We start from the raw sequence: 24,561 nt of genomic DNA, 5'->3' as shown, positions 1-24,561 counted from the left end.
TAGGGATGATGATGTGGTTGTGGTTGTAATAGTAGTGGTGGTAGAGATGATGTAATGGTTTTGGTGAGTGTTTTTTATTCAGCGACAATAATAGCAATTTGTCAAAAAGGAGGAAAATGTCTCCGTCTATCGGTCAAACGCAAGCAAAGTGTAAAAATAACAGGAACATAGTTTTGTAATGGTATTATGTAATATATTACTATTACTAGTATAAATCCATTATTATCATTAAACATAAATTTAGTTTTTGTAAAGATTTAATGGATGGTTGCGAGAGAGAGAGAGAGAGAGAGAGAGAGAGAGAGAGAGAGAGAGAGAGAGAGAGAGAGAGAGAGAGAGAGAGAGAGAGAGAGAGAGAGAGAGAGAGGAGAGACTTCTCTACCAGAATAATTTATGAATTGATCTTAGGAATTCTATATCAAAAAAAAAAAAAGAAGAAAAGAGAAATGGAAAGAAAGGCAAAGGGAAAGAGGGAGAGAGAGAGAGAGAGAGAGAGAGAGAGAGAGAGAGAGAGAGAGAGAGAGAGAGAGAGAGAGAGAGAGAGAGAGATTTGTCCCTCCCCTTCCCCTTCAACCATCAACCAGCTAATCAAAGAACACCACTGGTCGTCTGTGTCAACTGTGACATCTGGTGCCATATAGTCTGGCCCGACGTCATAAAAACGGGACCGTCACTAAATTTCACGAGACTAATGCACAGGTGTCAAAATGTGACATAAGACATAATGGTGATTTTGTGGTTTTGAGGGAAATGTTTGACACGGCTAATCCAGCGGAAAATTTCTGAGAAATTCTCAAAATCACTGTTTATTTATAATTTTTTTTTTTTAAAAGGAGGAATTGTGATGGGGATTGGCGTAGATAAACTACCATTTAGGTGCCGAAATATTCGACCGGCAGTGACAGCCCAAATTATTCACCCGGCGAAAAAGTTCCAGCTCAAATCTCGATCGCGATTTTTTTTCTTCTTCTTTAAAAAAAAATTTTTTTTTTTTGAATAGTGACGACGGACAAAAACCGGAGGTTCCGGATTAAAACAGGCTGGTGATAAAAAAACCGGATTTCCGGCTAAAACCGGAAAAGTGGCATCCCTGAGCTACTCATTGTACACCTGAATGCGGTGAGAGATGTGAGTAAAGGGCCTTTTTCAATGACTCAACTTTGCATCATCTAAAAAGAAAAGGTCTAAAGGTGAGAGCCATACCGCAATGCTTTTAAGATAGTCGGTCTTTGGGCTGAGTGTGTTACAATACAATACGTGTTTCTGTTTCACTGACATTTAATTTGGATTTCAAACCCTTGACTGGGAATCAACACAAGAGGAGAGTCGGCATTCATGATGTCTGTGAAGAACTAGTAAATTATCCACTCTCAACAGTTATTTAATAAATAAATCTTTAATTCATTGTATGAAATTTGATTTCACATAATATACACAGGCCACTGGACCAAACATTGACATGACACGTTACTTTTCATTTTTAGCCAGAAAACTTTTACTTTTACTTCAAATTTCATCAAAAGAAACTTGATGAGATGATCCTAGACTTGTGGAAATGACATTCGATCTAAAACTTCATACAAATCTCTGGGTTGAGATTTTTCGGCAAGCTGGAGACCATAGAAATCCATCAATATTTGTAGTAGAAGTAGAAGTTTTCTGATCACAATGAAAAAAAAACCCAACTTGTTTTTTTTTAAATTGGCCCTGGTTGTGATATGAGACCCACATACTAGAGAATGAAATTTTTAATAATTCTGAGACAGTATGTCCACAATGAAAATTCAAGTATTTGTCATTTGCTGTTTTATGTATTTTTATTGACCACCTCTAAGACTGCGGTCAACAGGGTCATTTGCTGTTTGACCAGCTGGCACATGTCGTCCTTTAGTTGGGATACCATCTCTGTGAACACTTGTCTTTCGTCTCTTCTTGCCTCCATTGACAGTCGAGCCGATTCTTTCTGTTGTTCAAATTCCCGTATTCTCTGCTCCAGTTCCTCTCTTCGAAGTTTCAGTTCCATCTTTCGGATTTCAAGTTCCTCTGCCTTTAGTCTTTGCTCTTCTCCTTCGTTTTCTCTTTTGTCTGATTTATTACTTTTACTAGGACAGGAGACAGTACTGGATTCAGTGGTTGAGGGGTTGTTGTTAGAAGTAGCGGCAGGGACCGTGGTACTCGAATTATTATCTGAATGAGAAATAGGAAATAGAATACGACTAAGGTAAAAGTATTCAATGGTAATTCCTGAATAAAATTACAAATTAATCGGAAGAAAATCTGCCATGACATGAAACAGACCCGAATGTAAAAACCCGTTTTACAGGAGAGCAGAAAAGCAATCCCTTATTTCTTAGAGTACATTTTTTTACAATTCAGTGTTAAAAAAATTTCTAATGTTTCTTTTCAAATATCAAATAAGGGCTTTCGTAACCTGTGTCAATCACTCTGATTGATAATAAGGACAGAAATATCTCCATTTAAACCCAATATCAGTTTTATCATTATGCAGCAGAAAATTTTCTCAAGTATTTATAAATAAAAAACAAAACAAAAAAAAAAAACATCATAAAAACGTGTAGTGCATGTTTAATTCAGGCAAAATTGCCGAAAATTCAAAATTAGAGTACACTTCACTCAAGTACAGACAATGGCATGATACAGGATGTTAAATGAGTTGTGCCGTAAATTCAAAATTAGAGTACACTTCACTCAAGTACAGACACAAGGCATGATCTTCTTCTTCTTCTAGGTTCCATGCCTGGTCCAGGCTTCGGATACTGCATGAATTATCTCTCTCCATTCCTCCCTGTCTCTTGCCTTTTCAAACAGCTCTTGGATTGTTAGGTTGGTGAAGCCCTTCAGTTGGTCTATGAGTGTTTTTCTTTGTCTCCCCCGGGCGCGTTTACCAGGTATTTTTCCACAACTTGCCAGGTATTCATTTTTATCTTTCCTTACTATGTGTCCGAAAAAGGATAGTTGTCGATCCGCTATTAAGGGCATTAGTTTCCTTTGTTGGTATGTTTGTTTTAGCACTTCTTCGTTCGTTTTGTGTGCAGTATACAATATTCTCTGCATCCTTCTCAAGCACCACATTTCAAAAGCTTCAATGTTCTTTTGTGTTTCTGCATTTGTAGTCCAGCTTTCGCATCCGTATAACAAGATTGGCCACACGTAGCACTTCAAGACTCGGAATCTAATCCCGAACGACAACTGTTTGTTTTTCAAAATGTTTCCCAGGTCCATGAAGGCCTGTTTGGCTCGAGTTATTCTTGCTCGTATGTCTCGGTTACATCTTCCATCTGTTGTCACTATTGAACCTAGGTATTTAAAACTTTCTACGTTGGTAAGTTGCTCGCCGTGAATGGCATGATACAGGATGTTAAATGAGTTGTGCCGTAAATTCAAAATTAGAGTACACTTCACTCAAGTACAGACAATGGCATGATACAGGATGTTAAATGAGTTGTGCCGGAAATTCAAAATTAGAGTACACTTCACTCAAGTACAGACAATGGCATGATACAGGATGTGAAATGAGTTGTTTTCACCAAGGCAAAGCAGTCCAGACCCCGTGTGGTGTCCGGGGTCCCTCAACTGAGAGGGCCAAGAATAGCCCAATGCCAAGCCAGCGTGTCGTAAAAGGCGACTAATGGTGTGTGATTCCCCCATCTTTGAGTCACCTGGTCCTCCAGGTTGGGGGTTGGCAAAGGGTTAACACCCCTTTCCGTTAAACTCAAACCGTTACAGAAACACAGACAGACAAACCAAATCCTTTTTTTAGCTTGGGTGACCGAAGAGTTTCTGGAATTACAGAATTTATGAAGGACAACAGACAAAGCCGAAAGGACTCTGCTGACCCGATGACGTCTTCGCCAAACAAGCAGCTTCGAATTGCGTCGTGGAACGTTCGCACCATGTATGAAGCAGGAAAAAGCTCTCAAGTTGTGACTGAGATGAGAAGATACAGGCTGCATATACTTGGAGTAAGCGAAACCCACTGGATACAATCCGGACAGAAACACCTCAAGTCTGGGGAGAAGATTTTATATTCAGGGAGAGGGGCGGGATTCATACACAGGGAGTAGGAATAATTCTAAGCAAGTTTGCCCAGAAGTCACTGAGAGGATGGGAACAATGCGGAGAAAGGATCATCATGGCGTCCTTTACAACACGGAGTAAGAAGATCAGCATGAACATTGTACAGATCTATGCCCCAACAAATGATGCAACAGATGAGGACAAAGATACATTTTATGGTCTGCTACAACAAGTCATTGACAAGTTGCCAAGGAAAGACATCAACATATTGATGGGAGATGCTAATGCAAAAGTGGGACAGGATAACGTAGGCTATGAAGGCATCATGGGACGTCATGGCATGGGAGAAATGAATGATAATGGTGAGAGATTTGCAAATTTCTGTGCATTCAACAGTTTGGTGATTGGAGGATCAGTGTTCCCCCATAAGAGGATCCACAAAGCAACTTGGGTCTCACCAGATGGTGTGACAGAGAATCAGATTGATCATTTTTGTATCTCTCGTAGATTCAGACGTTCATTGGAAGATGTGACAGTACGGAGAGGGGCAGATGTTGGATCAGACCACCACCTGCTATTGGCAAAGCTTAAGCTCCGACTCAGAAAACACGGGGCCAGATCACATACAAGAAGAAAATTCGAGGTGAATGCACTTGATGGGGAAAAGAATGAGGAATTCAAACTACAATTGAGTAATAGATTCCAACCTCTTACTGAGCTCGAGGAGGACATAGATGTAGAGTCACATTGGGCAAAGATCAAGGAAGTCTACATAACAACTTGCCACGAGGTATTGGGGGTAAAGAAATCGGAACATAAAGAATGGATAAGTCCAACCACCTTGGACCTTATTGAAAAGAGGAGAACAAGGAAGGAACAAGTGAATGCAAGCCGAACAAGGGCTTCAAGACTGGATGCACAAGAGCAGTATCGGGCCATAGCTAAGGAAGTCAAAAGATCTGTGAAGAAAGACAAGGAAGCATTCATGAACAGACTTGCAGAGAAAGCAGAAGCAGCAGCGACTGGAGGACACATGAGGATCCTTTATCAAACTACCAAGACACTTGCTGGAAAATATGGGAAACCAGAGGTACCAGTCAAAGACAAAGATGGGAAAACTATTTTTGGAAAAGAGGCTCAATCTGAACGATGGAGGGAACATTTCAACTGCCTTCTGAACAGACCACCACCAGACAACCAGCCAGAAATTTTGCCTGCAAGGAATGAGCTACCAATTAGCTGTGATCCACCATCGATAGCAGAGATTGTGGGTGCCATTAACAAGATGAAAAGGGGGAAAGCTGCTGGACCAGACCAGATTCCACCGGAGGCTCTAAAAGTTGATGCGGAAAGAAATGCTTGAGGCCCTGCACCAACTATTTGAGAGAATCTGGAATGACGGGATATTCCCAAAGGATTGGAAGGAAGGGCATCTTATCAAGCTTCCAAAGAAAGGGGACCTCAGTAATTGTAATAATTATCGAGGCATCACTCTTCTTTCTATCCCAGGAAAGGTTTTCAACCGTATTATTTTAGAGAGAATTAAGAATGCAACAGATGCTAAACTGCGGGACGAACAGGCAGGTTTTCGGAAAAACCGTTCAACCACTGACCAGATTGCCTCTCTGCGAGTCATAGTGGAACAGTCTATAGAATGGAACTCTCCTCTTATTGTCAACTTTCTGGATTACGAGAAGGCTTTCGACAGTATTGACAGAGCAACATTGTGGAAAATTCTGGCACATTATGGACTCCCTGAAAAGATAGTAAACCTCATTAAGGAAATGTATGAAGGATCAAGTTGCAGGGTTGTACATGAAGATCAGCTTACTGACAGCTTTGAAATTAAGACTGGTGTCAAGCAGGGATGCTTGCTCTCTCCATTCCTGTTCATCCTTGCCATTGATTGGCTAATGAAGGAAACCTCCAAAGGGAGAAGAAATGGGATACAGTGGACCCCCTGGACACAGTTGGATGATCTGGATTTTGCAGATGATCTGGCTCTTTTGTCCCACACCCAGGACCAGATGCAAGCAAAAACCACAATTATAAACAGCCTCTCGGAATCAATTGGTCTAAGAATTCACCCTGCAAAGTCAAAGGTCTTGAGGATAGGTACGCGTCAAAGGGAGCAGATCAAAGTAAAAGATCAGGAACTCGAAGATATAGACACTTTCTGCTATCTCGGAAGTATAATTGACAAGGATGGAGGCACGGAAGCAGAGGTGAAAGCACGAATAGGAAAGGCACAGGCTGCATTCACATCTTTGAACAGAGTTTGGAGAACTAAAGATATCTCCCTTCAACTAAAGCTAAGACTTTTCAACTCAAACGTGAAGTCTGTCCTACTGTATGGATGTGAAACTTGGAACGCATCACAGGCATGTATAAGGAGGGTACAGATTTTTGTAAACAGGTGCATGCGTAAGCTACTCAGAATAAAATGGATGGATAGAATAAAAAATGAAGAAATATGGAAAAGAACACAGCAGAAACCAGTGGGAGAGGATATAGGAAGAAGACGATGGAGGTGGATTGGACACACGCTTAGAAAGAATGACTCAACTATAACAAAGAAAGTGTTGGACTGGAACCCTCAGGGCACAAGATCAAGGGGAAGGCCACGAGGAACATGGAGAAGAATTAAAGAAGCTGATATACAGAGAAGTGGTAAGACCTGGAATGAGATAAAAAAGTTGGCTCAGGATAGAGAAGGATGGAAACTGTTTGTCTGTGGCCTTTACCCTGACCCAGGGTGAAAAAGGCAATGAAAGCAGTCCAGAGGGTTAATCACTAAGTGAGCTTGGGCTGAACTGTCAGATTCAACTAATGTGCACTGCACTGACAAATATTGAGCCCAGCATCAACTACGTACCGTTCTATCTGAATCTCCGAATACAGAAATGCAAGAGGCCCCAAATGGCGATGATGGAGTTGATGGTGGTGGTGGTGGTGGTGATGGTGGTGGTGGCGATGATGGAGTTGATGGTGGTGGTGGTGGTGGTGGTGGCGATGATGGAGTTGATGGTGGTGGTGGTGGTGATGATCATGGTGGTAATGTAGATTGAGCATTTTGCATAAAATACCGGTTAAACTAATGCAACAGATTTTTACTATAATTTTAAAAAATTCTTTTTAACTTAAGCCTTGATATAAAAATGTGCTCAATGCACTTTACAGGGAGTCTAAGCCAAGAGCAATTCTTAGCATGTTTGATGAGGCAGAACGTCATATATTTTTTTTCAACGGAGAGAAGGGTGTTACCGGGCAGTAAGAGAATGTAAGCAAAGAGTTGTTTCCAAGGACTCAAACTTCTGCCACTCAGAGCAGGACTCTTGTGTTTTTGTTTTTAAGGGTTTTACGGCGCTTGCAACACATTTAGGTTATATCAATGCCAGTAAAAAGGAAGAAAATGGGATAGTAAAAAGTTCTAGAATTACAATTAAAGCACCCAAGAGAAAGGAAGACAAAGGGCAACTGGGAACAAATAGGGATCAGATGCAGATTCCAAGAGCAAACCATCAATGTACTTAGTTTGAGATCACCTATAAGTCTCATCCGGACACAAGCACAAAATCCAATAAAGAGGAATACACTCAAATGCTTACATTATACATTCAAAATAACAAATATAATAATACATAACAGAGAGATGATTTACAAGGAAAAATATATCATCTCCCAAAACAATAACTATGCATTTGACTGTTTCCCTCCCAGCTAGGACTCAGGCCAGGGCCAGGACAAACCAAGTAATCTCATTCCAAGACAAAGACAGAAAGCAAGTTGGAAAATAGATATAGGGGGATAGAAGACACAGCAAGTACCTCCCTGCCCACTATGGGAGGTCAGGAACCCCACCCAGGGACCTACAGGTTTGAAGGGGAGGGAGATGAAGGTTGGGCCAAATCGTTGTCAATTGTCAGGTATCCGTTTTCATAGCATTGTCTCTGTCCGAACAAAAGATTATAATGAGCCCAATGAGGACGCCACTGATTATACAACAAGACCATTGGTTCCTTCAGCGCCTATCATATACAGATACAGAATATCGCCCAACAGGGCATCATGTCCCGTCCTAATAAATGTTAAATGTTGCTGTTGGCCAGGGATCCCTTGTAAAGCGCCTTGATCACGTTAAGTGGATATTGCGCTATATAAAAGCTCAACTTTTAATTTTTCAATGATGACGCCCTCCACCAAACTAACAGGATACATCTGACCACTTCCCTCTCAGCCAAGGACTTCAAAGACAATTTACAAAGACAAAAAGCAGCTAGAAAACAGGTATAGGGGTATAGAATACACAGTAAGTGACCACCAAGCCCACTATGGGAGGTCAGGAACCCCACCCAGACAGCAGTTAACTGGTTAAAGCAACAAGAAATCTGTGATACTAACTAAGCTGCTAGAAGCTGTGGACTGTAAAAAGCAATAAACAAAAATGATTATAACAGCTTGAACAAAAGAACATTTCGAGCTGAAAACCTTTATTCAGACAACAACAAAAAACAAAGGCATTACTAAATTGAGGAATGTATCTATGTAGTAATGTATTTATGCCTTTGTTTTTTGTTGTTGACAGAAGAAGGATTTTGAGCCCGAAACTATTACTTATTTGAGATATCTGTATAATACAGAGATTAAACCTGAGTCAGCCGGTGTAAACCATAGCAATCCTCACCTGTCTCATTCGGCATAAAAACATGAATGGCTCCACTTGGCAAACTTGGGGCATCGTGCCAGGATGAGGGTACAATGCTTGGAATGGTAGGAACAATCCTGTTGACTGTTGGGTTCACCGTGTTCAAGGAATTCGTGCTGACGGGGGGGATGACTTTGACAAGACCGTTGTTGCCGACGCAGAGGGGTGACGGCTGTATAAGGCGAGTCAATACGCCGTTGACACTGATCAAATGGTTATTATTGGCAGAAAACGGTCCGATGATACGAGGTAAATCATTCGTTTTATTGATGAGACTGTCATTTGTTGCAAATGTTGTCGTTGTTGATGGTGTTGCTTTACCATTGGATATTAATCCATTACTGGCAGTCACCACTGACGGTATAACATTATTAGTACAAGTTATTCCATTCGCATTGATAGAATTTATGTTTGCACTGGTTGTTGATGGTACTGTGGCATTAGAAATGATCCCATTTGAATGGGTGAGACTGTTATCTGCACATGTGTTCAATGATGCTCTTCTATTAGATGACATCACCGCGTTTGATGGTGATACGACTTCACTTTTCACAAATGGTCCTGGACTCTCCGAATGCTGTATTTTGCTTTTCTTTGCAGCCGATCTAGTCATGTGAATAATTTTATTCCTCAGAAGTGAATGAACAACAGATTTATGAGGGAGCTTGGTATTTCCGTTATCATCAGATGTGTTGCTTTCATTCAGAGAGAGAGGAACAGGGCCATTACCACCAGAAAGCAAGGTTGATTCGCAAGTTTCATTACTTCCTTTCTCTATACTCTCCTTCGATTCCTCCAAATTTTCTCCACCCTCAGCCTCACACTCCAGATCCATTGTGTCATACTCCCAGGTAATGTCACCCCCCGCTACACCTGGAATAGAATCATTAGAAGTGCTTGGCTGTTCAGTCATCACCGGCTGCTCAGAAGCTTGTGACTGATCAACTGTACTTGGTTGTCCAGCTGTGTTGAGCTTCTCTACAGTGCTTTGCTTTTCTGCGGTACTGCAACTTTCAGAGGAAAAAAAGAAAGAAAGAAAAAAAAAATTTTTTTTAAAATGTGTTAACGTGTTGCTCTTCCACTTAATTTGATACCACAAAGGATAAGGTCATATATGTGTGACCCATGACCTCAAAGCAGTGTCAAGTCAGGATGATTTAGATAAGGGGATATTGAAATTTTAGCTCCTAATACAGTTCACTCCGTTTAATCGCACTCTGCATATACAAGACACATTCCCAAAAAACATAATTTTTTCCATATAATCGCTCCGCCTAATCGCACACCTTCTTCGCTTAATCGCTACACCTTGATTGAAGAAAAATATCTAAAAAATACAAAACAGTAATGCAACTGTGTTTCTCACTTGACCATTTTATCACGTTAACCTTTTCGTGCTTAGAATAGCTGCCGGCCATCTTGCCACCAGTGTTCAACTTCCTGTGACTCTGTAGCAACCCCATTTGTTTACATTTTTTCGGCTTCCTGTCCAACAAAAAGCAGTGCTCGCTGAAAATTTACTATAGCAAAGTATATACTCATTCTACTAGCACCAAATTTTGACTGTCTGCATAGGAAAGAAGCATCTTTGTGATCATACTACTGTGTTCCAATTATTTTCCATTACTCTTTCTCAAAACAATGTAAAAGAAGAAGAAGAAGAAGAAGAAGAAGAAGAAGAAGAAGAAGAAGAAGAAGAAGAAGAAGAAGAAGAAGAAGAAGAAGAAGAAGAAGAAGAAGAAGAAGAAGAAGAAGAAGAAGAAGAAGAAGAAGAAGAAGAAGAAGAAGAAGAAGAAGAAGAAGAAGAAAGAAGAAGAAGAAGAAGAAGAAGAAAGAAGAAGAAGAAGAAGAAGAAGAAGAAGAAGAAGAAGAAGAAGAAGAAGAAGAAGAAGAAGAAGAAGAAGAAGAAAAAGAAGAAGAAAGAAGAAGAAGAAGAAGAAGAAGAAGAAGAAGAAGAAGAAGAAGAAGAAGAAGAAGAAGAAGAAGAAGAAGAAGAAGAAGAAGAAGAAGAAGAAGAAGAAGAGAAGAAGAAGAAAAGAAGAAGAAGAAGAAGAAGAAGAAGAAGAAGAAGAAGAAGAAGAAGAAGAAGAAGAAGAAAGAAGAAGAAGAAGAAGAGAAGAAGAAGAAGAAGAAGAAGAAGAAGAAGAGAGAAGAAGAAGAAGAAGAAGAAGAAGAAGAAGAAGAAGAAGAAGAAGAAAGAAGAAGAAGAAGAAGAAGAAGAAGAAGAAGAAGAAGAAGAAAGAAGAAGAAGAAGAAGAAGAAGAAGAAGAAGAAGAAGAGAAGAAGAAGAAGAAAGAAGAAGAAGAAGAAGAAGAAGAAGAAGAAGAAGAAGAAGAAGAAGAAGAAGAAGAAGAAGAAAGAAGAAGAAGAAGAAGAAGAAGAAGAAGAAGAAGAAGAAGAAGAAGAAGAAGAAGAAGAAGAAGAAGAAGAAGAAGAAGAAGAAAGAAGAAAGAAGAAGAAGAAGAAGAAGAAGAAGAAGAAGAAAGAAGAAGAAGAAGAAGAAGAAGAAGAAGAAGAAGAAGAAGAAGAAGAAGAAGAAGAAGAAGAAAAAGAAGAAGATTTTCTTACTCATTATTTAATTTTACAGCTTTTCTGTCAGCATTGGATTGAGTGCCATTTGATTCCAGTGACCGCTTCAGTCTCAGGTTGTACATGCGTTCCATCTCAGAGACATACCTAAGCAGCTCTTTTCTTTGTTTATATTGCTCTTCAGTTCCAGCTCTGTCAGAGAAAATAGAATCAAAGTTTTTCCATGTCATGTAAAATGTAGAGGATTTCTTAGCTCCTTATATATATATTTTTTCTATTTATTTTAACTACTTCTTTTCCTTATTATAATTATTATCTGAACTACCATTTGAGCCCTATTTCTGTTTACCATTTGTGTGGTGATCTGATAAAACCTGTATGACGTTGCACAAGCAAACTTTGAGATATAAGTGGATAAAGTTGAAAAATTGTTATCTGCATGATTTTCATTTTTTCACTGCATCGTTTTAAGTATCCATCCAACTATGTTCTCTCGAAAAAATTTTACAGTTTGAAATATTCTTTTTCATCTTCAAGTTCCAAGTCTGGGCCAGGCATCGGTGATCATGGTATGCCATTCGTCTCTCTGATCAGATAACCTCAATTTATAAATAATCTAAACCCAAACATATCATATTCCTGTTGACATCAGACATCTTGGTTGATGAAATATCCATAATAATATCTTTGTGGAATGCCTAGGCGACAATGTCTTACGATGTCGTGGCGGAAAGGCATAATTTTTTTTTTTTTTTAACATATCATATATCATTCTTTCTTTCATTATCCGCTCTTTGGACTGCGAGTCAGTAAGCATGAATACTAGCTATCGAGTTAGTGGAACGACACTGCTCATATTTAAAGAAAATGATTACTAACCACGCAATAGTTCCACAATCCATTTACTTTCCTGTGTGAAATATTATGCCATCAACATGATAATTCAACTGGACATATATTTCTTTCAATGTTATATTATAATTTACAATAATAAATTAAATTGAGCTTTTATATAGCGCAATATCCACTACATGTGCTCAAAGCGCTTTACAAAGGGTCCCTGGCCAACAGCAACATTTAGGACGGGACATGACGTCTGTTTCTTTTTGTTTTGACAGAGACAACGCTGTAAACGGCCAGGTACTCATTTTACACCTGAGTATGGTGAGAGAATGTGAGTAAAGAGTAAAGAGTCTTTTCCTAGGTCTCAACTAGGCTCGAACCCCAGACCTTCCGATCTGAAAGTGAGTGTCATATCACTAGACCATATAGTCGCACTCTCACTCACCAATAGATGCAAAGACCCAGTGGTATTTGTCTAATAAAATAACATTTCATTGATGAAAGTGTTCAGGATCTGGTTGCGCCATTACCCTCTTGTCATGATAGAGAGCATTCTGGCAGTGATGAAAGAAACACACATGAACCTTCTGCTCACAAAATACCCCATTGTATAGTCTATAAGGGCAAAAAAAGGAAGAAAATATATTCTAAATCTTTGGTTTGTGTTACAGAAGGGCTTTATCTTTTAGTATAAATATGGTGTGTAGGTGATGGTAATGTAACTGTTTTTTAAGTTAATTTGAAATAAATATATATGTCATGTCTTTAAGTGTGATTTTCTCTCCATTTTAAAATTTTTGACATCCCTCCAGTCAAATGTGAATAACTTGGGGCCTTAATTAAGATAATTTAAAAATTCAAACTGCATTTTGTTCAGACTTACACCAGGAACCCCACTGAGATTGTTTGCAGATCAAATTGTATGTAATAAAATGGAATCAAATGTTTAGGATCTCAGAGGAGTGTGTCTATTATATCGGAAAATAAGAACTAAACGTGACACTGAAATTTTTCAAGCTGACCAAGTGAAATTACTCCTCGGTGATATTCAACAAAATAAGAGGAAGTCATCCAAGTTTCTGGTTCCCCACTCAAGAGTGGATGTCCACTTTTACTCATTTATACCGTCAACATAGAGACACTGGAATAGTCTCACATCTCCAATGAAAGAAAAATAATGGGGTCTATGGAATCTTCAATATTGAAGTTACAGACTGAAAAGAAAGAATAACTAAAAGAGGCAGAAGATTGCTTACAATGCTTGGAAAAAGTAAATAGCACGGAATCCCATCCTCAGTGGCATCGGGTTCTAAAATTCACAAACAACAGGAAAATCATACATTCAACATACACATTACATAACAATGCACTAGAATAGAAGAAGTGAGCAAGACAAAATATCTAGGAGTAACAATAACTAACAAACTAAACTGGAAAGGTCATGTTACAAACATACGCAAAAAAAAAAGCAAACTCTACTTCTGGCGTCAGTCCAATGACAATTTGAAAACAAACTCTCTGTGGAAATTGCATCAACGGGTGACATTTGACTTTATTGGCTTCAAAAAGGTCAATGTCAAAGACAAAAAAGAAATGTTACAGGAACGCCACATGTAAAAAAAGGTCAATGTCAAAGACATCAAAGAAATGTTACAGGAACGTCACATTTATGTCAAATGCTGACAATACTTACTTATTAAATAAAGACAATGTATTTTTACGATATCCGGAAAGAAGAAATTCAACCCTCTCTTTGAGGCTTTGGGTTTTCATGTGAAAATTGGAGAACACATCAGAAGATCTGCAAATGGAATGAAACCATTTTCATGAAATTGGCATATTTTGTAATTAAAAAAGAAACAACAAAATAATCTAGGCCAAAAACTCATTTGGTAGGGCAATCGCTGTCTGTTAGAACTAGCAGAGAGTTCTTTGTGATAGACCAGCACCTTATCCAAAGGACAGCAAGCTACTGCTGTTATCCGTTTAAAACTGTAGAAACCAGAAGAGCCTCCATCTACAAGGGAGTTACAGTTCTGATGTTTAAGGAATGATGATTCAGGAGACATAAATTTACTGAATTTTTACATCAACACACAGACCCACCCCTTTCTGAATGCTGAATTCCAGTAAAATGACATGATGTACTTACTTTTTTCTGTTTAGCAGTTGATTGGAAAATATATTGAGGGTTTATAACATCCTGAATTCTGTAAATATACAGACAATAGGCAACCTTGTGACTTATTTTATCTTTTAAAGGGTTTTACAGCACTTGCAACACAATTAGGTCATATCAGCCCCAATAAAAAGGAAATAAAAATGATGCTGCTCAAAGCTCGAAGAAATAAATAACAATGTGAAATTTAATGTTAGCTTCAATTTAATATACGAAAACAGATAACATGGATGTTTCAGGTTTTCCCTTTGTTGATAAATGGGAAACCTGAAACGTCCATTTTATCTGTTTTCGTATATTAAATTGAAGCTTACATTAAATTTCACATTGTTATTTATTCCAATAAAAAGGGAGAAAATGGGATAGTAAAAAGTTCTAGAGTACATTTAAAGTACCCAAGAATAAGTAAGACAAAAGGGAATTGGTTAAAATAGGGAACAGATGTAGATTCCAAAAGCCTACTATCAGTGTACTTAGTTTGAGATCACCTGAATGTCTCATCCTGACACAAGAACAGGTCTCAACTAAGAAGAACACATTCAAAAGGGTACAAATCATATATATGTAAAACAAGAATAATACAGTGCATAACAGGGATGATTTACACGACAAAAAAATTCTTGATTGTTTCCCTCTCAGCCAAGGCCAGAACAAAATCAAGTAATCTCATTCCAAGACAAAGACAGAAAGCATGTTGGAAAATAGATATAGGGAGATAGAAAACACAGTAAGTGCTTCCCTGCCAACAATGGGATGTCAGGAACCCCACTCAGACAGTTCTGATGGATAAAAAAACCCCAAAAAAACTTGAGCATTTACGTTACGCAATATCCACGAAACATGCTCAAAGCGCCTTACAAGGGTTACTAACCAACAGCAACATAGAACGAGACATGACACCTGTTACGCGATATTACAATCTTCCAGACAGAGACTAAGCCGTTAACGACGGGGTAGTCATTTTACACCTGAAAATATGAATGGAAAATTAAACAGATTTCTTCCATTTTCAACCAAGGTAAACTCAAGAGAGCTAAGCTTAAAATTTTCAAAAGTATCAAATTTACCTTGACATCAAACCATTTTGAGATGAAACTTCATAAAGAAAGAGAAAAAGTGTTGAGATAACAGCCAAAGGATAAGAATGTCCTTCTCCTATTATAACAATAATAAAATTAAATAGAATCTCCAATTTGATTTACAAAGAACAATAATGTGGATGTTTCGGATGTCCCCTTTGTCAACAAAACATGATGAATGAGACACTGGTTTTACCTTAGTCAATAAAACAAGACGAATGAGACACTCTTTAATGTTTCATTCATCGTGTTTTGTAGACAAGGGAGGACACCTGAAACATTCACATCATCTCCTTCCGAGATTAAATCAATGCTTCCATTCAATTTCATTATTAATACAGTAGAACTCGGAAATAGCGAGTTCGACGGGTCCACTCCTGATTACTCGCTATTTCCGAGTTCTCGCTATTCCCGAGTTGCCAGGAAAGGTCACTCAGCCGTACAAAAATATGGAAAGACAATGTGTGTGTGTGTTTCTGCGTGTGTGCCGCGCGTGCATGCAAATGACTGTGTATGGATAAAGTGGGGTGAGGGCGGGGTTGAACACGGCCTTCGTTAACTACGTAATGATGGCCACAGGTTGAAGTTGATCCGCCCCTTCCATTTCCATCAAGATTTCGTGTGTGTGTGTGTGCGAGTGTTTGTATGCACTAGGCATGTTTGATGAGGTAAGCAAGTGCATCACTCAATCACTGACCCACTGGAATGATGGTTCCACGCTCCCCTCTCTCGCTGATCGAATGCGACTCGCTGACCGATGCTGCGAAGTGAGACATGTTGACATGTTGGCTGCCAGCGCTTACCTCGCGCGTCGCGTGTCACCACATTGGGTGAATAATTGACCCCCACACGCACACAAACACACACACCCGACCCCCACCCAAATTTGTTTCGCCTACTATGTACTAGACTAGGCTACTATGTAATATTACTCGTAACGAAAAATAAGAAAAGAAAAGAAGCTAGGCTAAAAATATTTAAATCGCCCTTGTCTGGTGTTTTGCTTTACTTCGTTCGAAGTCCTAGGCTGGGGCAGGAAATGCCGAGTTGACCTCTTTTTCATACTCGCTACTTGCATGCTAATTTTATTGACTCAAATAAGAGAAAAAAACGGGGATTTAGATTTTACTCGCTATTTCCGAGTTCTCGCTATTTCCGAGTACGTTACTTTCATGCTCTACTGTATTATTTGTTTCTTGGAGATTCAAGACCCAACATTTGCATTATATCCTCCTATTACAGGAAATCACACAGCACTAAGATGATCCCCACTAGGAAAGAGAAAGAGAGGAAGACCATTGGGCACGTCTGGAGAAGGACAGTTGAAAAAGGTTGGAAAGACATGGAATGAACTGAGCTGGCTGGCCCAGGACAGAGATGCCCGGAGGAACTTTGTTGGTGCATAGTTGAGTCCTTGGAAAAGGTTCTTTACTCTCTCAACATACTCAGGTGTAAAATCAGTACCTGGCCATTAACAGCGTTATCTCTGTTGGTAAAAATTTGTATTATCGCCTAACAGACGTCAGGTCTTGTTCTACATGTTACATGTTGCTGTTGGTCAGGGACCCTTTGTAAAGCGCTGTTAGCTCGTTTAGTGGATATTGCGTTATATAAAATCTCAAGCTCAGGTATTACAGGAAACGACACTTACTTACCCTTTTCTAACAATGTGGCCAAGCTCCTGCCAACCAGTCACGCTGCGCCAAGGGTTATTGGTCAAAACATCCGTCAACAGCTCTATGTCCATTGTTGGGTTGAAGTAAGGAGAATCTGTTGGATAAAATTCACATGGGTTTATAAGTCTCCAGTCCACAATACTTAATACCAAATGAGAGAGAGAGAGAGAGAGAGAGAGAGAGAGAGAGAGAGAGAGAGAGAGAGAGAGAGAGAGAGAGAGAGAGAGAGAGAGAGAGAGAGAGAGGCATGAAATTCTTTCTTACCACGAAGTATGTAGTCCTTTATTTCTCATCTGCAAGGTTATAATATGTGTCTACAACCAATTCAAGTACTGTATCATTAATATTATTATTATTGTTATTATAGTAGTAGAACTATTATTATTTATATTATTATATTATTGTTATTATCATATTATTATTATTATTATTAGTAATATTATTGTTATCATTATTATTATATATTATTATTATTATCATTGTTATTATCATTACCATTATTATTATTATCATTGATATTGTTATTATCATTACCATTATTATTATTGTCATTAGTACTACTATCATTAGGCCCATTGTGCGCTATCAAAATTGAGTCAAAAAGGCGTGCTATTATTTGACACATGCACAATGAAGAAAATATGAACTAAAAACAAACTGGCCTATGACATTTGACCTTTCTAAAACCCCAAGGACAAGATTCTCACGATAGATTAATCATGTGGTCAAAGTGACAAAAAGAAAGTTCATATCGAATCTAACTTGACATCAATGAATCTACCGACCATGTGCGGACATGTAATTTATGTTTTCTTTAAATTTGCCAAAAATGAAAGAAAAAAAAGAATAAAAAACTGTTAATATACAGTTGGGGAGGGGGGGGGGGGGGGGGGGGGGGGGGGGGGAGAGGTTGTGCTTACTGGGTTCAGGCAATGCAGTTTTTGTTTTTATAAAGACCACAAGACAAATGAATATGTGCTTGATGAAATAAAGAAAATTAGTAGGTGGACACGAATCCCTAATTGTCATCATCAAAATAAAGAGAAAGCTCTTGTAGTTTAGTCATGTAACACGACACGGGACTCAATGGCCATAACATTATTACAGGGCACACAAGAAACAAAGTCAACAGGAATCACCCATGAAGTCCAAAGTGAACAAATTACTTGGTAGTAACTTAATAATCTTGCACAAAGATAAAAAAAAACCCAAAAAAAACCAAAAAGTCCTGAAGCCAAAAAGTCCTGAAGCGAGGCTCAAATCCAGAACCTTCCGAGCCGCAGTGCACTGCCTTAACCATTTGGCCACCTCCCCTATAGGTGAAATGTCAAACCCCCTTTTACCAAGACTTCTCAACCATAAATAATCTAAATTTTAAAAGTTGAGAGGGCAGCCAGTAACAAAGAAGCAAAAATATTGGTTTCGGTTATAAATTTAATTTTTCACTTTTACTTTAAAAAAAAACAAAAACAACTTGAGCTTTTATTTGCGCAATATTCGCTAAACATGCTCAAAGCACTTTACAACACAGAACATGATGCCTGTTAAGAAATATTACAATCTTTTCTGACAGACAACACAGTTAACAGTCAGGTACTCGTTTTACTCCTGAGTACAATGACAGAATATGAATAAAGAGCTTTTTCCAAGGACTCAACTATGCCCTGAGCGAGGCTTGAACCCAGGACCTTCCTATCCAGAAGTGAGTGTCATACCACAAGACCACATAGCCACACTTATAACATTTTTTTTTTCAGAAATTCCTCCTGCAATGCTCCGACAAACAACTGTAATCAACAAAGAAATACTTCCTATCCAGAAGTGAGTGTCATACCACAAGACCACATAGCCACACTTATAACATTTTTATTTTCAGAAATTCCTCCTGCAATGCTCTGACAAACAACTGTAATCAACAAAGAAATACTGACGTTGGAAATTGTGTATCAGAAAGTGTTATAAGTATTAGAGCATAATCTGTCAATTAATGTGTGAAGACATACGATGATAAGAATTGTCGTCAATGAGTGTTGGAGAACTGAGGTGAGTGAAATGGCCAGCATGAGCACAGCACAGTAAATGAGAGTGATAGGCAGTCACAGATGATAATCATGAAGCAGACTTGCCAAATTGAAAACTTCAAATTTAGTAATTTTAATGCCAATTTTTAGTAATTTGACAAGGAAATTCGTAATTTCTGAAATTGTGTATGAACAATTACACTATCAATATTATTATTATTATTATTATTATTATTATTATTATTATTATTATTATTATTATCATTATTATTATTATTATTATTATCATCATTATTATAGTAGTAGTAGTAGTAGTAGTAGTAGTAGTAGTAGTAGTAGGAGTAGTAGTAGTAGTAGTAGTAGTAGTAGTAGTAGTAGTAGTAGTAGTAGTAGTAGAAGTAGTAGTAGTTGTTGTTGTTGTTCTTCTTCTTATCATTATCATTATTATCATTTAAATATTACTAAGAATTAAAACTTCGTAATTTTCCATAAAATTTCGTATTTGGCCATGAAATTTGTTTAAAACTCGTAAAATTATGAAAAATTCGTAAGATTCGGCATGTATGCATGAAGTGGGAATTCCCAGCATGGGTCAAAGTTGGCAACGGTCACATTGCCTGAAAGTGTTGAATGCCACACAAAAGAAAATCTGAAACAATCCAGTGACCACCAAGCTGGTAATCAAACAAAATCATGTGACACTTACAAAAACAAAATCACTAAATATTACAGTAACTGAAAGAGTTGATGTAGTCGTGCGTTATTGTCACAAATTCTATAAAATCACTAAATAGTAAAGTGACTGAAAGAGTTGATGTAGTCGTGCGTTATTGTCACAAATTCTATAAAATGAAAACTGAATCCAAATAATATATGATTCAAACTCGACAATATTATAAAATGTACTAGAAATAATACTGTATATCAAAGATAGTTTGAAAATGTAAAAAACCTTGCAATAAATCACAAAAACTTGCACGAAAAGAAGAGATGCTTCACATGGAATTTCAATAGCAGTAGTAGTAATAGTAAAAGTAATGCTGGCCTATGCAGGTAAACTGTCAACTCCCTCAACTGGCAAGACCTGCCTAGAAATTCTCATTCACCGGCATTTCCGGCGTACACCGGCAAACTTCGACCCATGATTCCCAGTGAAAGTCACACTCATGCCGTGGACATAACATGAGAGATGGTTCGAGTAATCATCCACAGCCAGTCTATTGCAAGGTACTTTCCACCAGATCCAACAGACCAAGCTGCCCGATCACAGTGTGGGTGGACAGGGGATTCAATTCACCCAGGATTGATCCAGGTCCTTTTGCGTGTGAAAAGTGCTTTACCAACTGAGCTATCAGAACCCCTAAAAGAATGTATGACTTTTTAAAAATTGTGGGATGGCAATTAATTGTTAATATGCACAGATAAAATTTTCTTTAGAGGTCCATGCTAAACTTTATCAATTTTTCTGTTTGTTTCTTCTAATTCAGTGAACTGCTTAATTGAAAAAAAAGTGATCCTGCTTCACAAGTCTCCTAATTAGACAAACTGGTAATTTACCTGCTGAAATCTGCATAACAGAGGGGGGTGGACTATCGTCTCCTTCTGAGAGTTCTCCCTTAAATGAGAAAAATAATAATCAAAAGACAGAATAGCCTTAACAATTATCAAAATACAACTTTACCAATGAAGACGACGACAATAATGACAACAACAACAACAATAATAATAATAATAATAATAATAATAATAATAATAATAATAATAATAATAATAATAATAATAATAATAATAATAATAATAATAACAACAACAACAACAACATTAACAGATGATAATTCAAAGTGAATAAGACATAATACTTGACTCACACTTTGTAAATCGCATTACAGCTGGGTAAAATTAAATTCAAACATCAAAATTTCCTCTATTCATCCCCAAGGGAAATTTTGCTTTTAGGGCCTAACCAAAGGAAAGAGTGGAAAAACCCCGGCGTTAAGTGCAGTGCAGGCCACACAGAACGGCTGGAAGTCAAACTTGATACCCTTCGAATGCAAAGTAAAGACTATATCGCTTAGTCACTCTGTCCCTTGAGTGGTTAAAGCATGGCATTGTGACCCAAAACGTCGTGGGTTCCAGGCCTGCTTCAGACCCAAAAATATACAAATGCTAGAAAAATGTTTTTATTTTTTTTTATAATATTTAACAAAACACAAGACTTATGTTAGATACTTAATATCTCTTGGAATGAATGAGTATAGTTTCTTTCATTGCGTTTAACTAAACTTTCAAAAAGGAAAAATCTTTTTAAAGACAAAGCCATTTTTTAGAATCAGATTAGCCCAGATACCATACTGAACCCACACAGTACAGTGGGTCAAATACATAAAATATCATTGGTACGTGATAATCATTAAATATAAAATGCAGACATTCTGCATGTAAAAAAAATAAAAAAAGACATTGAAGTCTTTAAGAGTGTTTTGAAATAATAGTACTGAATATACTATCAAATGGGCATTACAAATGATAAATAATGAAAAATTATATAAAATCATTACCACTTTTATCAATGATAAAAAACAAACCCTACTATAAAATCATTACCACTTGTATAAATGATAAATAACAAAACATAATATAAAATCTTTACCACTTGTATAAATGATAAATAACAAAACATAATATAAAATCTTTACCACTTGTATAAATGATAAAGAATAAAAACATACTTTAAAATCATTAGACCACTTGTATAAACGATAATCACGAAACATACTATAAAATCATTATACGGCTCATATAAATTATAAATAACGAAATATAATATTTTTAAAATTACCTCTTGCTCCGATGTTGCATCTCCTTTCTCTGCCATCATCCTCCTTTCTCTCTCCATGTCCTCTGCCTTTGCTCTTTGTATGACAAGTTCCTCCAATATGATTTCTTTCTCTGTCATCTTAGCTTTATCATAGGGTCTGAAATTATATTATATTATATGTTATTTGGGAGCATGTTATTTGCTTGGGAATTTTTAATGAGTGCTTTCAACCTTCACGACCATTTCGACACCATAAAATGTCAAATTATAGGGTAAGAACAGTTTAAACTGTTTCTTTGTCCAAAAAGAAGAAAAGCACCCACGATAAAGTAAAACAAAGGGGATAAGTTTAAAGCAGAGTGGTGGAAATGTTAAATTCAACCAATATATGGATCTAGTTTAAGACAACCTGAAAAGCCCAGCCAAGGTACAGTACCCCATTTTTCCCCCCCCCCCCCCCCCCCCCCAAAAAAAAAAGCAAGGACATTCAAAGAGAGAGAAAGAGAGAGAGAGAGAGAGAGAGAGAGAGAGAGAGAGAGAGAGAGAGAGAGAGAGAGAAAGAAAGAGAGAGAGAGAGAGAGAGAGAGAGAGAGAGAGAGAGAGAGAGAGAGAGAGAATAGGAAGAAATGAAAAATCTGTTGAGTATCATAGTTATCATACGTTATAACAAGTGTAACTAAACGACAAATTGCCATATTTATGGACAATAAAGATCTATTATTATTATTATTATTATTATTATTATTATTATTATTATTATTATTATTATTATTATTATTATTATTATTATTAAAGAACTGAACACGTGTGTGAGAAAGGTGCCAGACAAAGCAAGCACAAAGAAAAATACAAGAAAAAAACCATCCCAAAAATTAGTCAACCTCGACTGGGAATCGAACCTCAGACCCTCTGATTACTGGTCAGATGCGCTATCATTACATGTAATGGTAGCACATCTGACCGGTAATCAGAGGGTCTAAGGTTTGATCCCCAGTCGAGGCCAACTGATGTTTCGGGATGGTTTTTTTCTTGTATTTTTCTTTCTTTCTTTGTCTGGCACATTCCATACACATTTGTTGTTCTTTATCTTACACTGGTAATGCTCCTTAATTTCTTACTTTGATATATTCAAACTCAAATGCTAGTAAAATAATGCCAATGACTACAAAAAATATACAGAGGTAAAATAAAAATAATGGAATAAATAAATTCCCTTTATTCATCCCAAAGGGAAATTTGTCTCTTGGGTCTATCCCAAGGGAGGACTGGAATAACCCAGGCGTGAGCCGCAAATTGAGCTACAGCGAGGTGATTACTCAAGGCCACTCGACGGGAGATCGAACTCAGTACTTTTTGGGTACAAAGCAAAGACTGTACCGATGAGTCACGCTGCCCCTTGCGTACACATGAACAATTTTTTAAAATAAATTTCAAAAAGGAAGAAAATTCTCTCTATCAAAAGCAGACACAGACACGTTTACCCACACCCACGGCTATGAGTAATCAGAAACATGAAAAGATGAATTTTTACCAAAAGTGAGGACTCTGACTCGACTTAGCATATATGTTGCTATGCAACTGGTTGCTCTGACTGGCTACAGCATTATCTAGGGGGGGGGGGGGGGGGGGGAGGGAAGAGAGGAATTCGTATCAAAGGCATTCCCTTTCCAAAAACCCAAATAAGGAACACATGCGGTGAGTGCAACAACAGAAATTGTGAAATGCATTGTCCAACATTTAAACAGATTTAAGTAAAATAAGCGTTCAATTAAAGTTAATTAAGTCTGACATAGTTATCGTTGATTTGCCATCACACCACCCATCCAAAAAAATTGGAACATTTGTGCAAGGGCAGAAGAGAACAAAAAAAAAAAAGATCCGGGAGGGGACCTTGAATAAACATAAGGAAATAGAAAAAAATAAAAATTCTCCATTTCTAATCATATTTATAATTGATTTGGTTCCATGCATTAGATTCACCCTGATATAATATTGCACTGAAGAATTAGATGATAAGTGGCTTTAATGTTAACAAAAACTTTTAAAAAAACACAAACCCTCCTTCAATGTGTCGTGCTATAAGTAAGCTGGTGCGTTCCCTTACAGCCCGAGAGGTAAGAAAGGATGAGAAATACCGATACTGATTTAGATTCTGCATCACTCGTCTCCATCCGGCTCCATGCTTCTGGTAAATTGCCTCGGTAACCATTACTTCTCTCAGCAGAAGTAAATCCATCTCTTGGTTGAATTTTACTCGCTTTCGCACCAACCTGAAATTGTAAAAAGATTAACGCGCTCAAAACTCACTCTTTATCTTACACCGGTGCCTGCTCCTTACTTAATTTCTTAATTTGATATTTTTAAAAACAATGAAATGGAGCATGACTCAAATGTCTTCATCCTTGTCCTCTCATGTTCGATGTATGTGTTGTTTGATGCAAGCGAGGGTTCACAGCGTAAAACGTGTACCGTTGTGAAGAATATAAATATTAAAATTGTCCCAACTATCGGGAGCCTTTGTGGTGTAATGGTAGCATTCCTGACCGGTAATCAGAAGCTCTGAGGTTCGATCCCCAGTTGAGGTCGACTTTTTTTTCTTGTAATTTTCTTTCTTGCTTTGTCTGGCACCTTTCATACACACTTGTTCAGATCTTTATCTTACAGCGGTGCCTG

General features: G+C 37.7%; 1 protein-coding gene across 3 annotated transcripts in view; it reads right to left on the bottom strand.

Moving 5' to 3' along the window:
- Window positions 1-1,380: 1,380 nt before the first annotated feature.
- LOC144976355 (uncharacterized) overlaps window positions 1,381-24,561 on the bottom strand; it is a 24,911-nt gene continuing 1,730 nt past the window's right edge. The window contains exons 2-10 of one of the 3 annotated variants that reach the window (XM_078920608.1): window positions 23,946-24,158; window positions 23,420-23,495; window positions 21,910-22,045; window positions 20,628-20,685; window positions 17,029-17,143; window positions 13,809-13,916; window positions 11,312-11,464; window positions 8,723-9,753; window positions 1,381-2,187 (exon numbers count right to left, since the gene is read on the bottom strand). In XM_078920608.1, the coding sequence (XP_078776734.1) occupies window positions 1,808-2,187; window positions 8,723-9,753; window positions 11,312-11,464; window positions 13,809-13,916; window positions 17,029-17,143; window positions 20,628-20,685; window positions 21,910-22,026 (1,962 nt within the window). In that variant the 5' untranslated portion in view covers window positions 22,027-22,045; window positions 23,420-23,495; window positions 23,946-24,158 and the 3' untranslated portion in view covers window positions 1,381-1,807. The remainder of the gene's footprint in view (window positions 2,188-8,722; window positions 9,754-11,311; window positions 11,465-13,808; window positions 13,917-17,028; window positions 17,144-20,627; window positions 20,686-21,909; window positions 22,046-23,419; window positions 23,496-23,945; window positions 24,159-24,561) is intronic. The other 2 variants (XM_078920606.1, XM_078920607.1) reach the window with 2 other exon arrangements.

This window comes from Berghia stephanieae, chromosome 7, assembly GCF_034508935.2.
Source record: "Berghia stephanieae isolate SIO BIC M18660-M18661 chromosome 7, UCSD_Bste_1.3, whole genome shotgun sequence".
NCBI lineage: Eukaryota > Metazoa > Mollusca > Gastropoda > Nudibranchia > Aeolidiidae > Berghia > Berghia stephanieae.
This window is presented reverse-complemented; position numbering and strand designations above follow the sequence as displayed.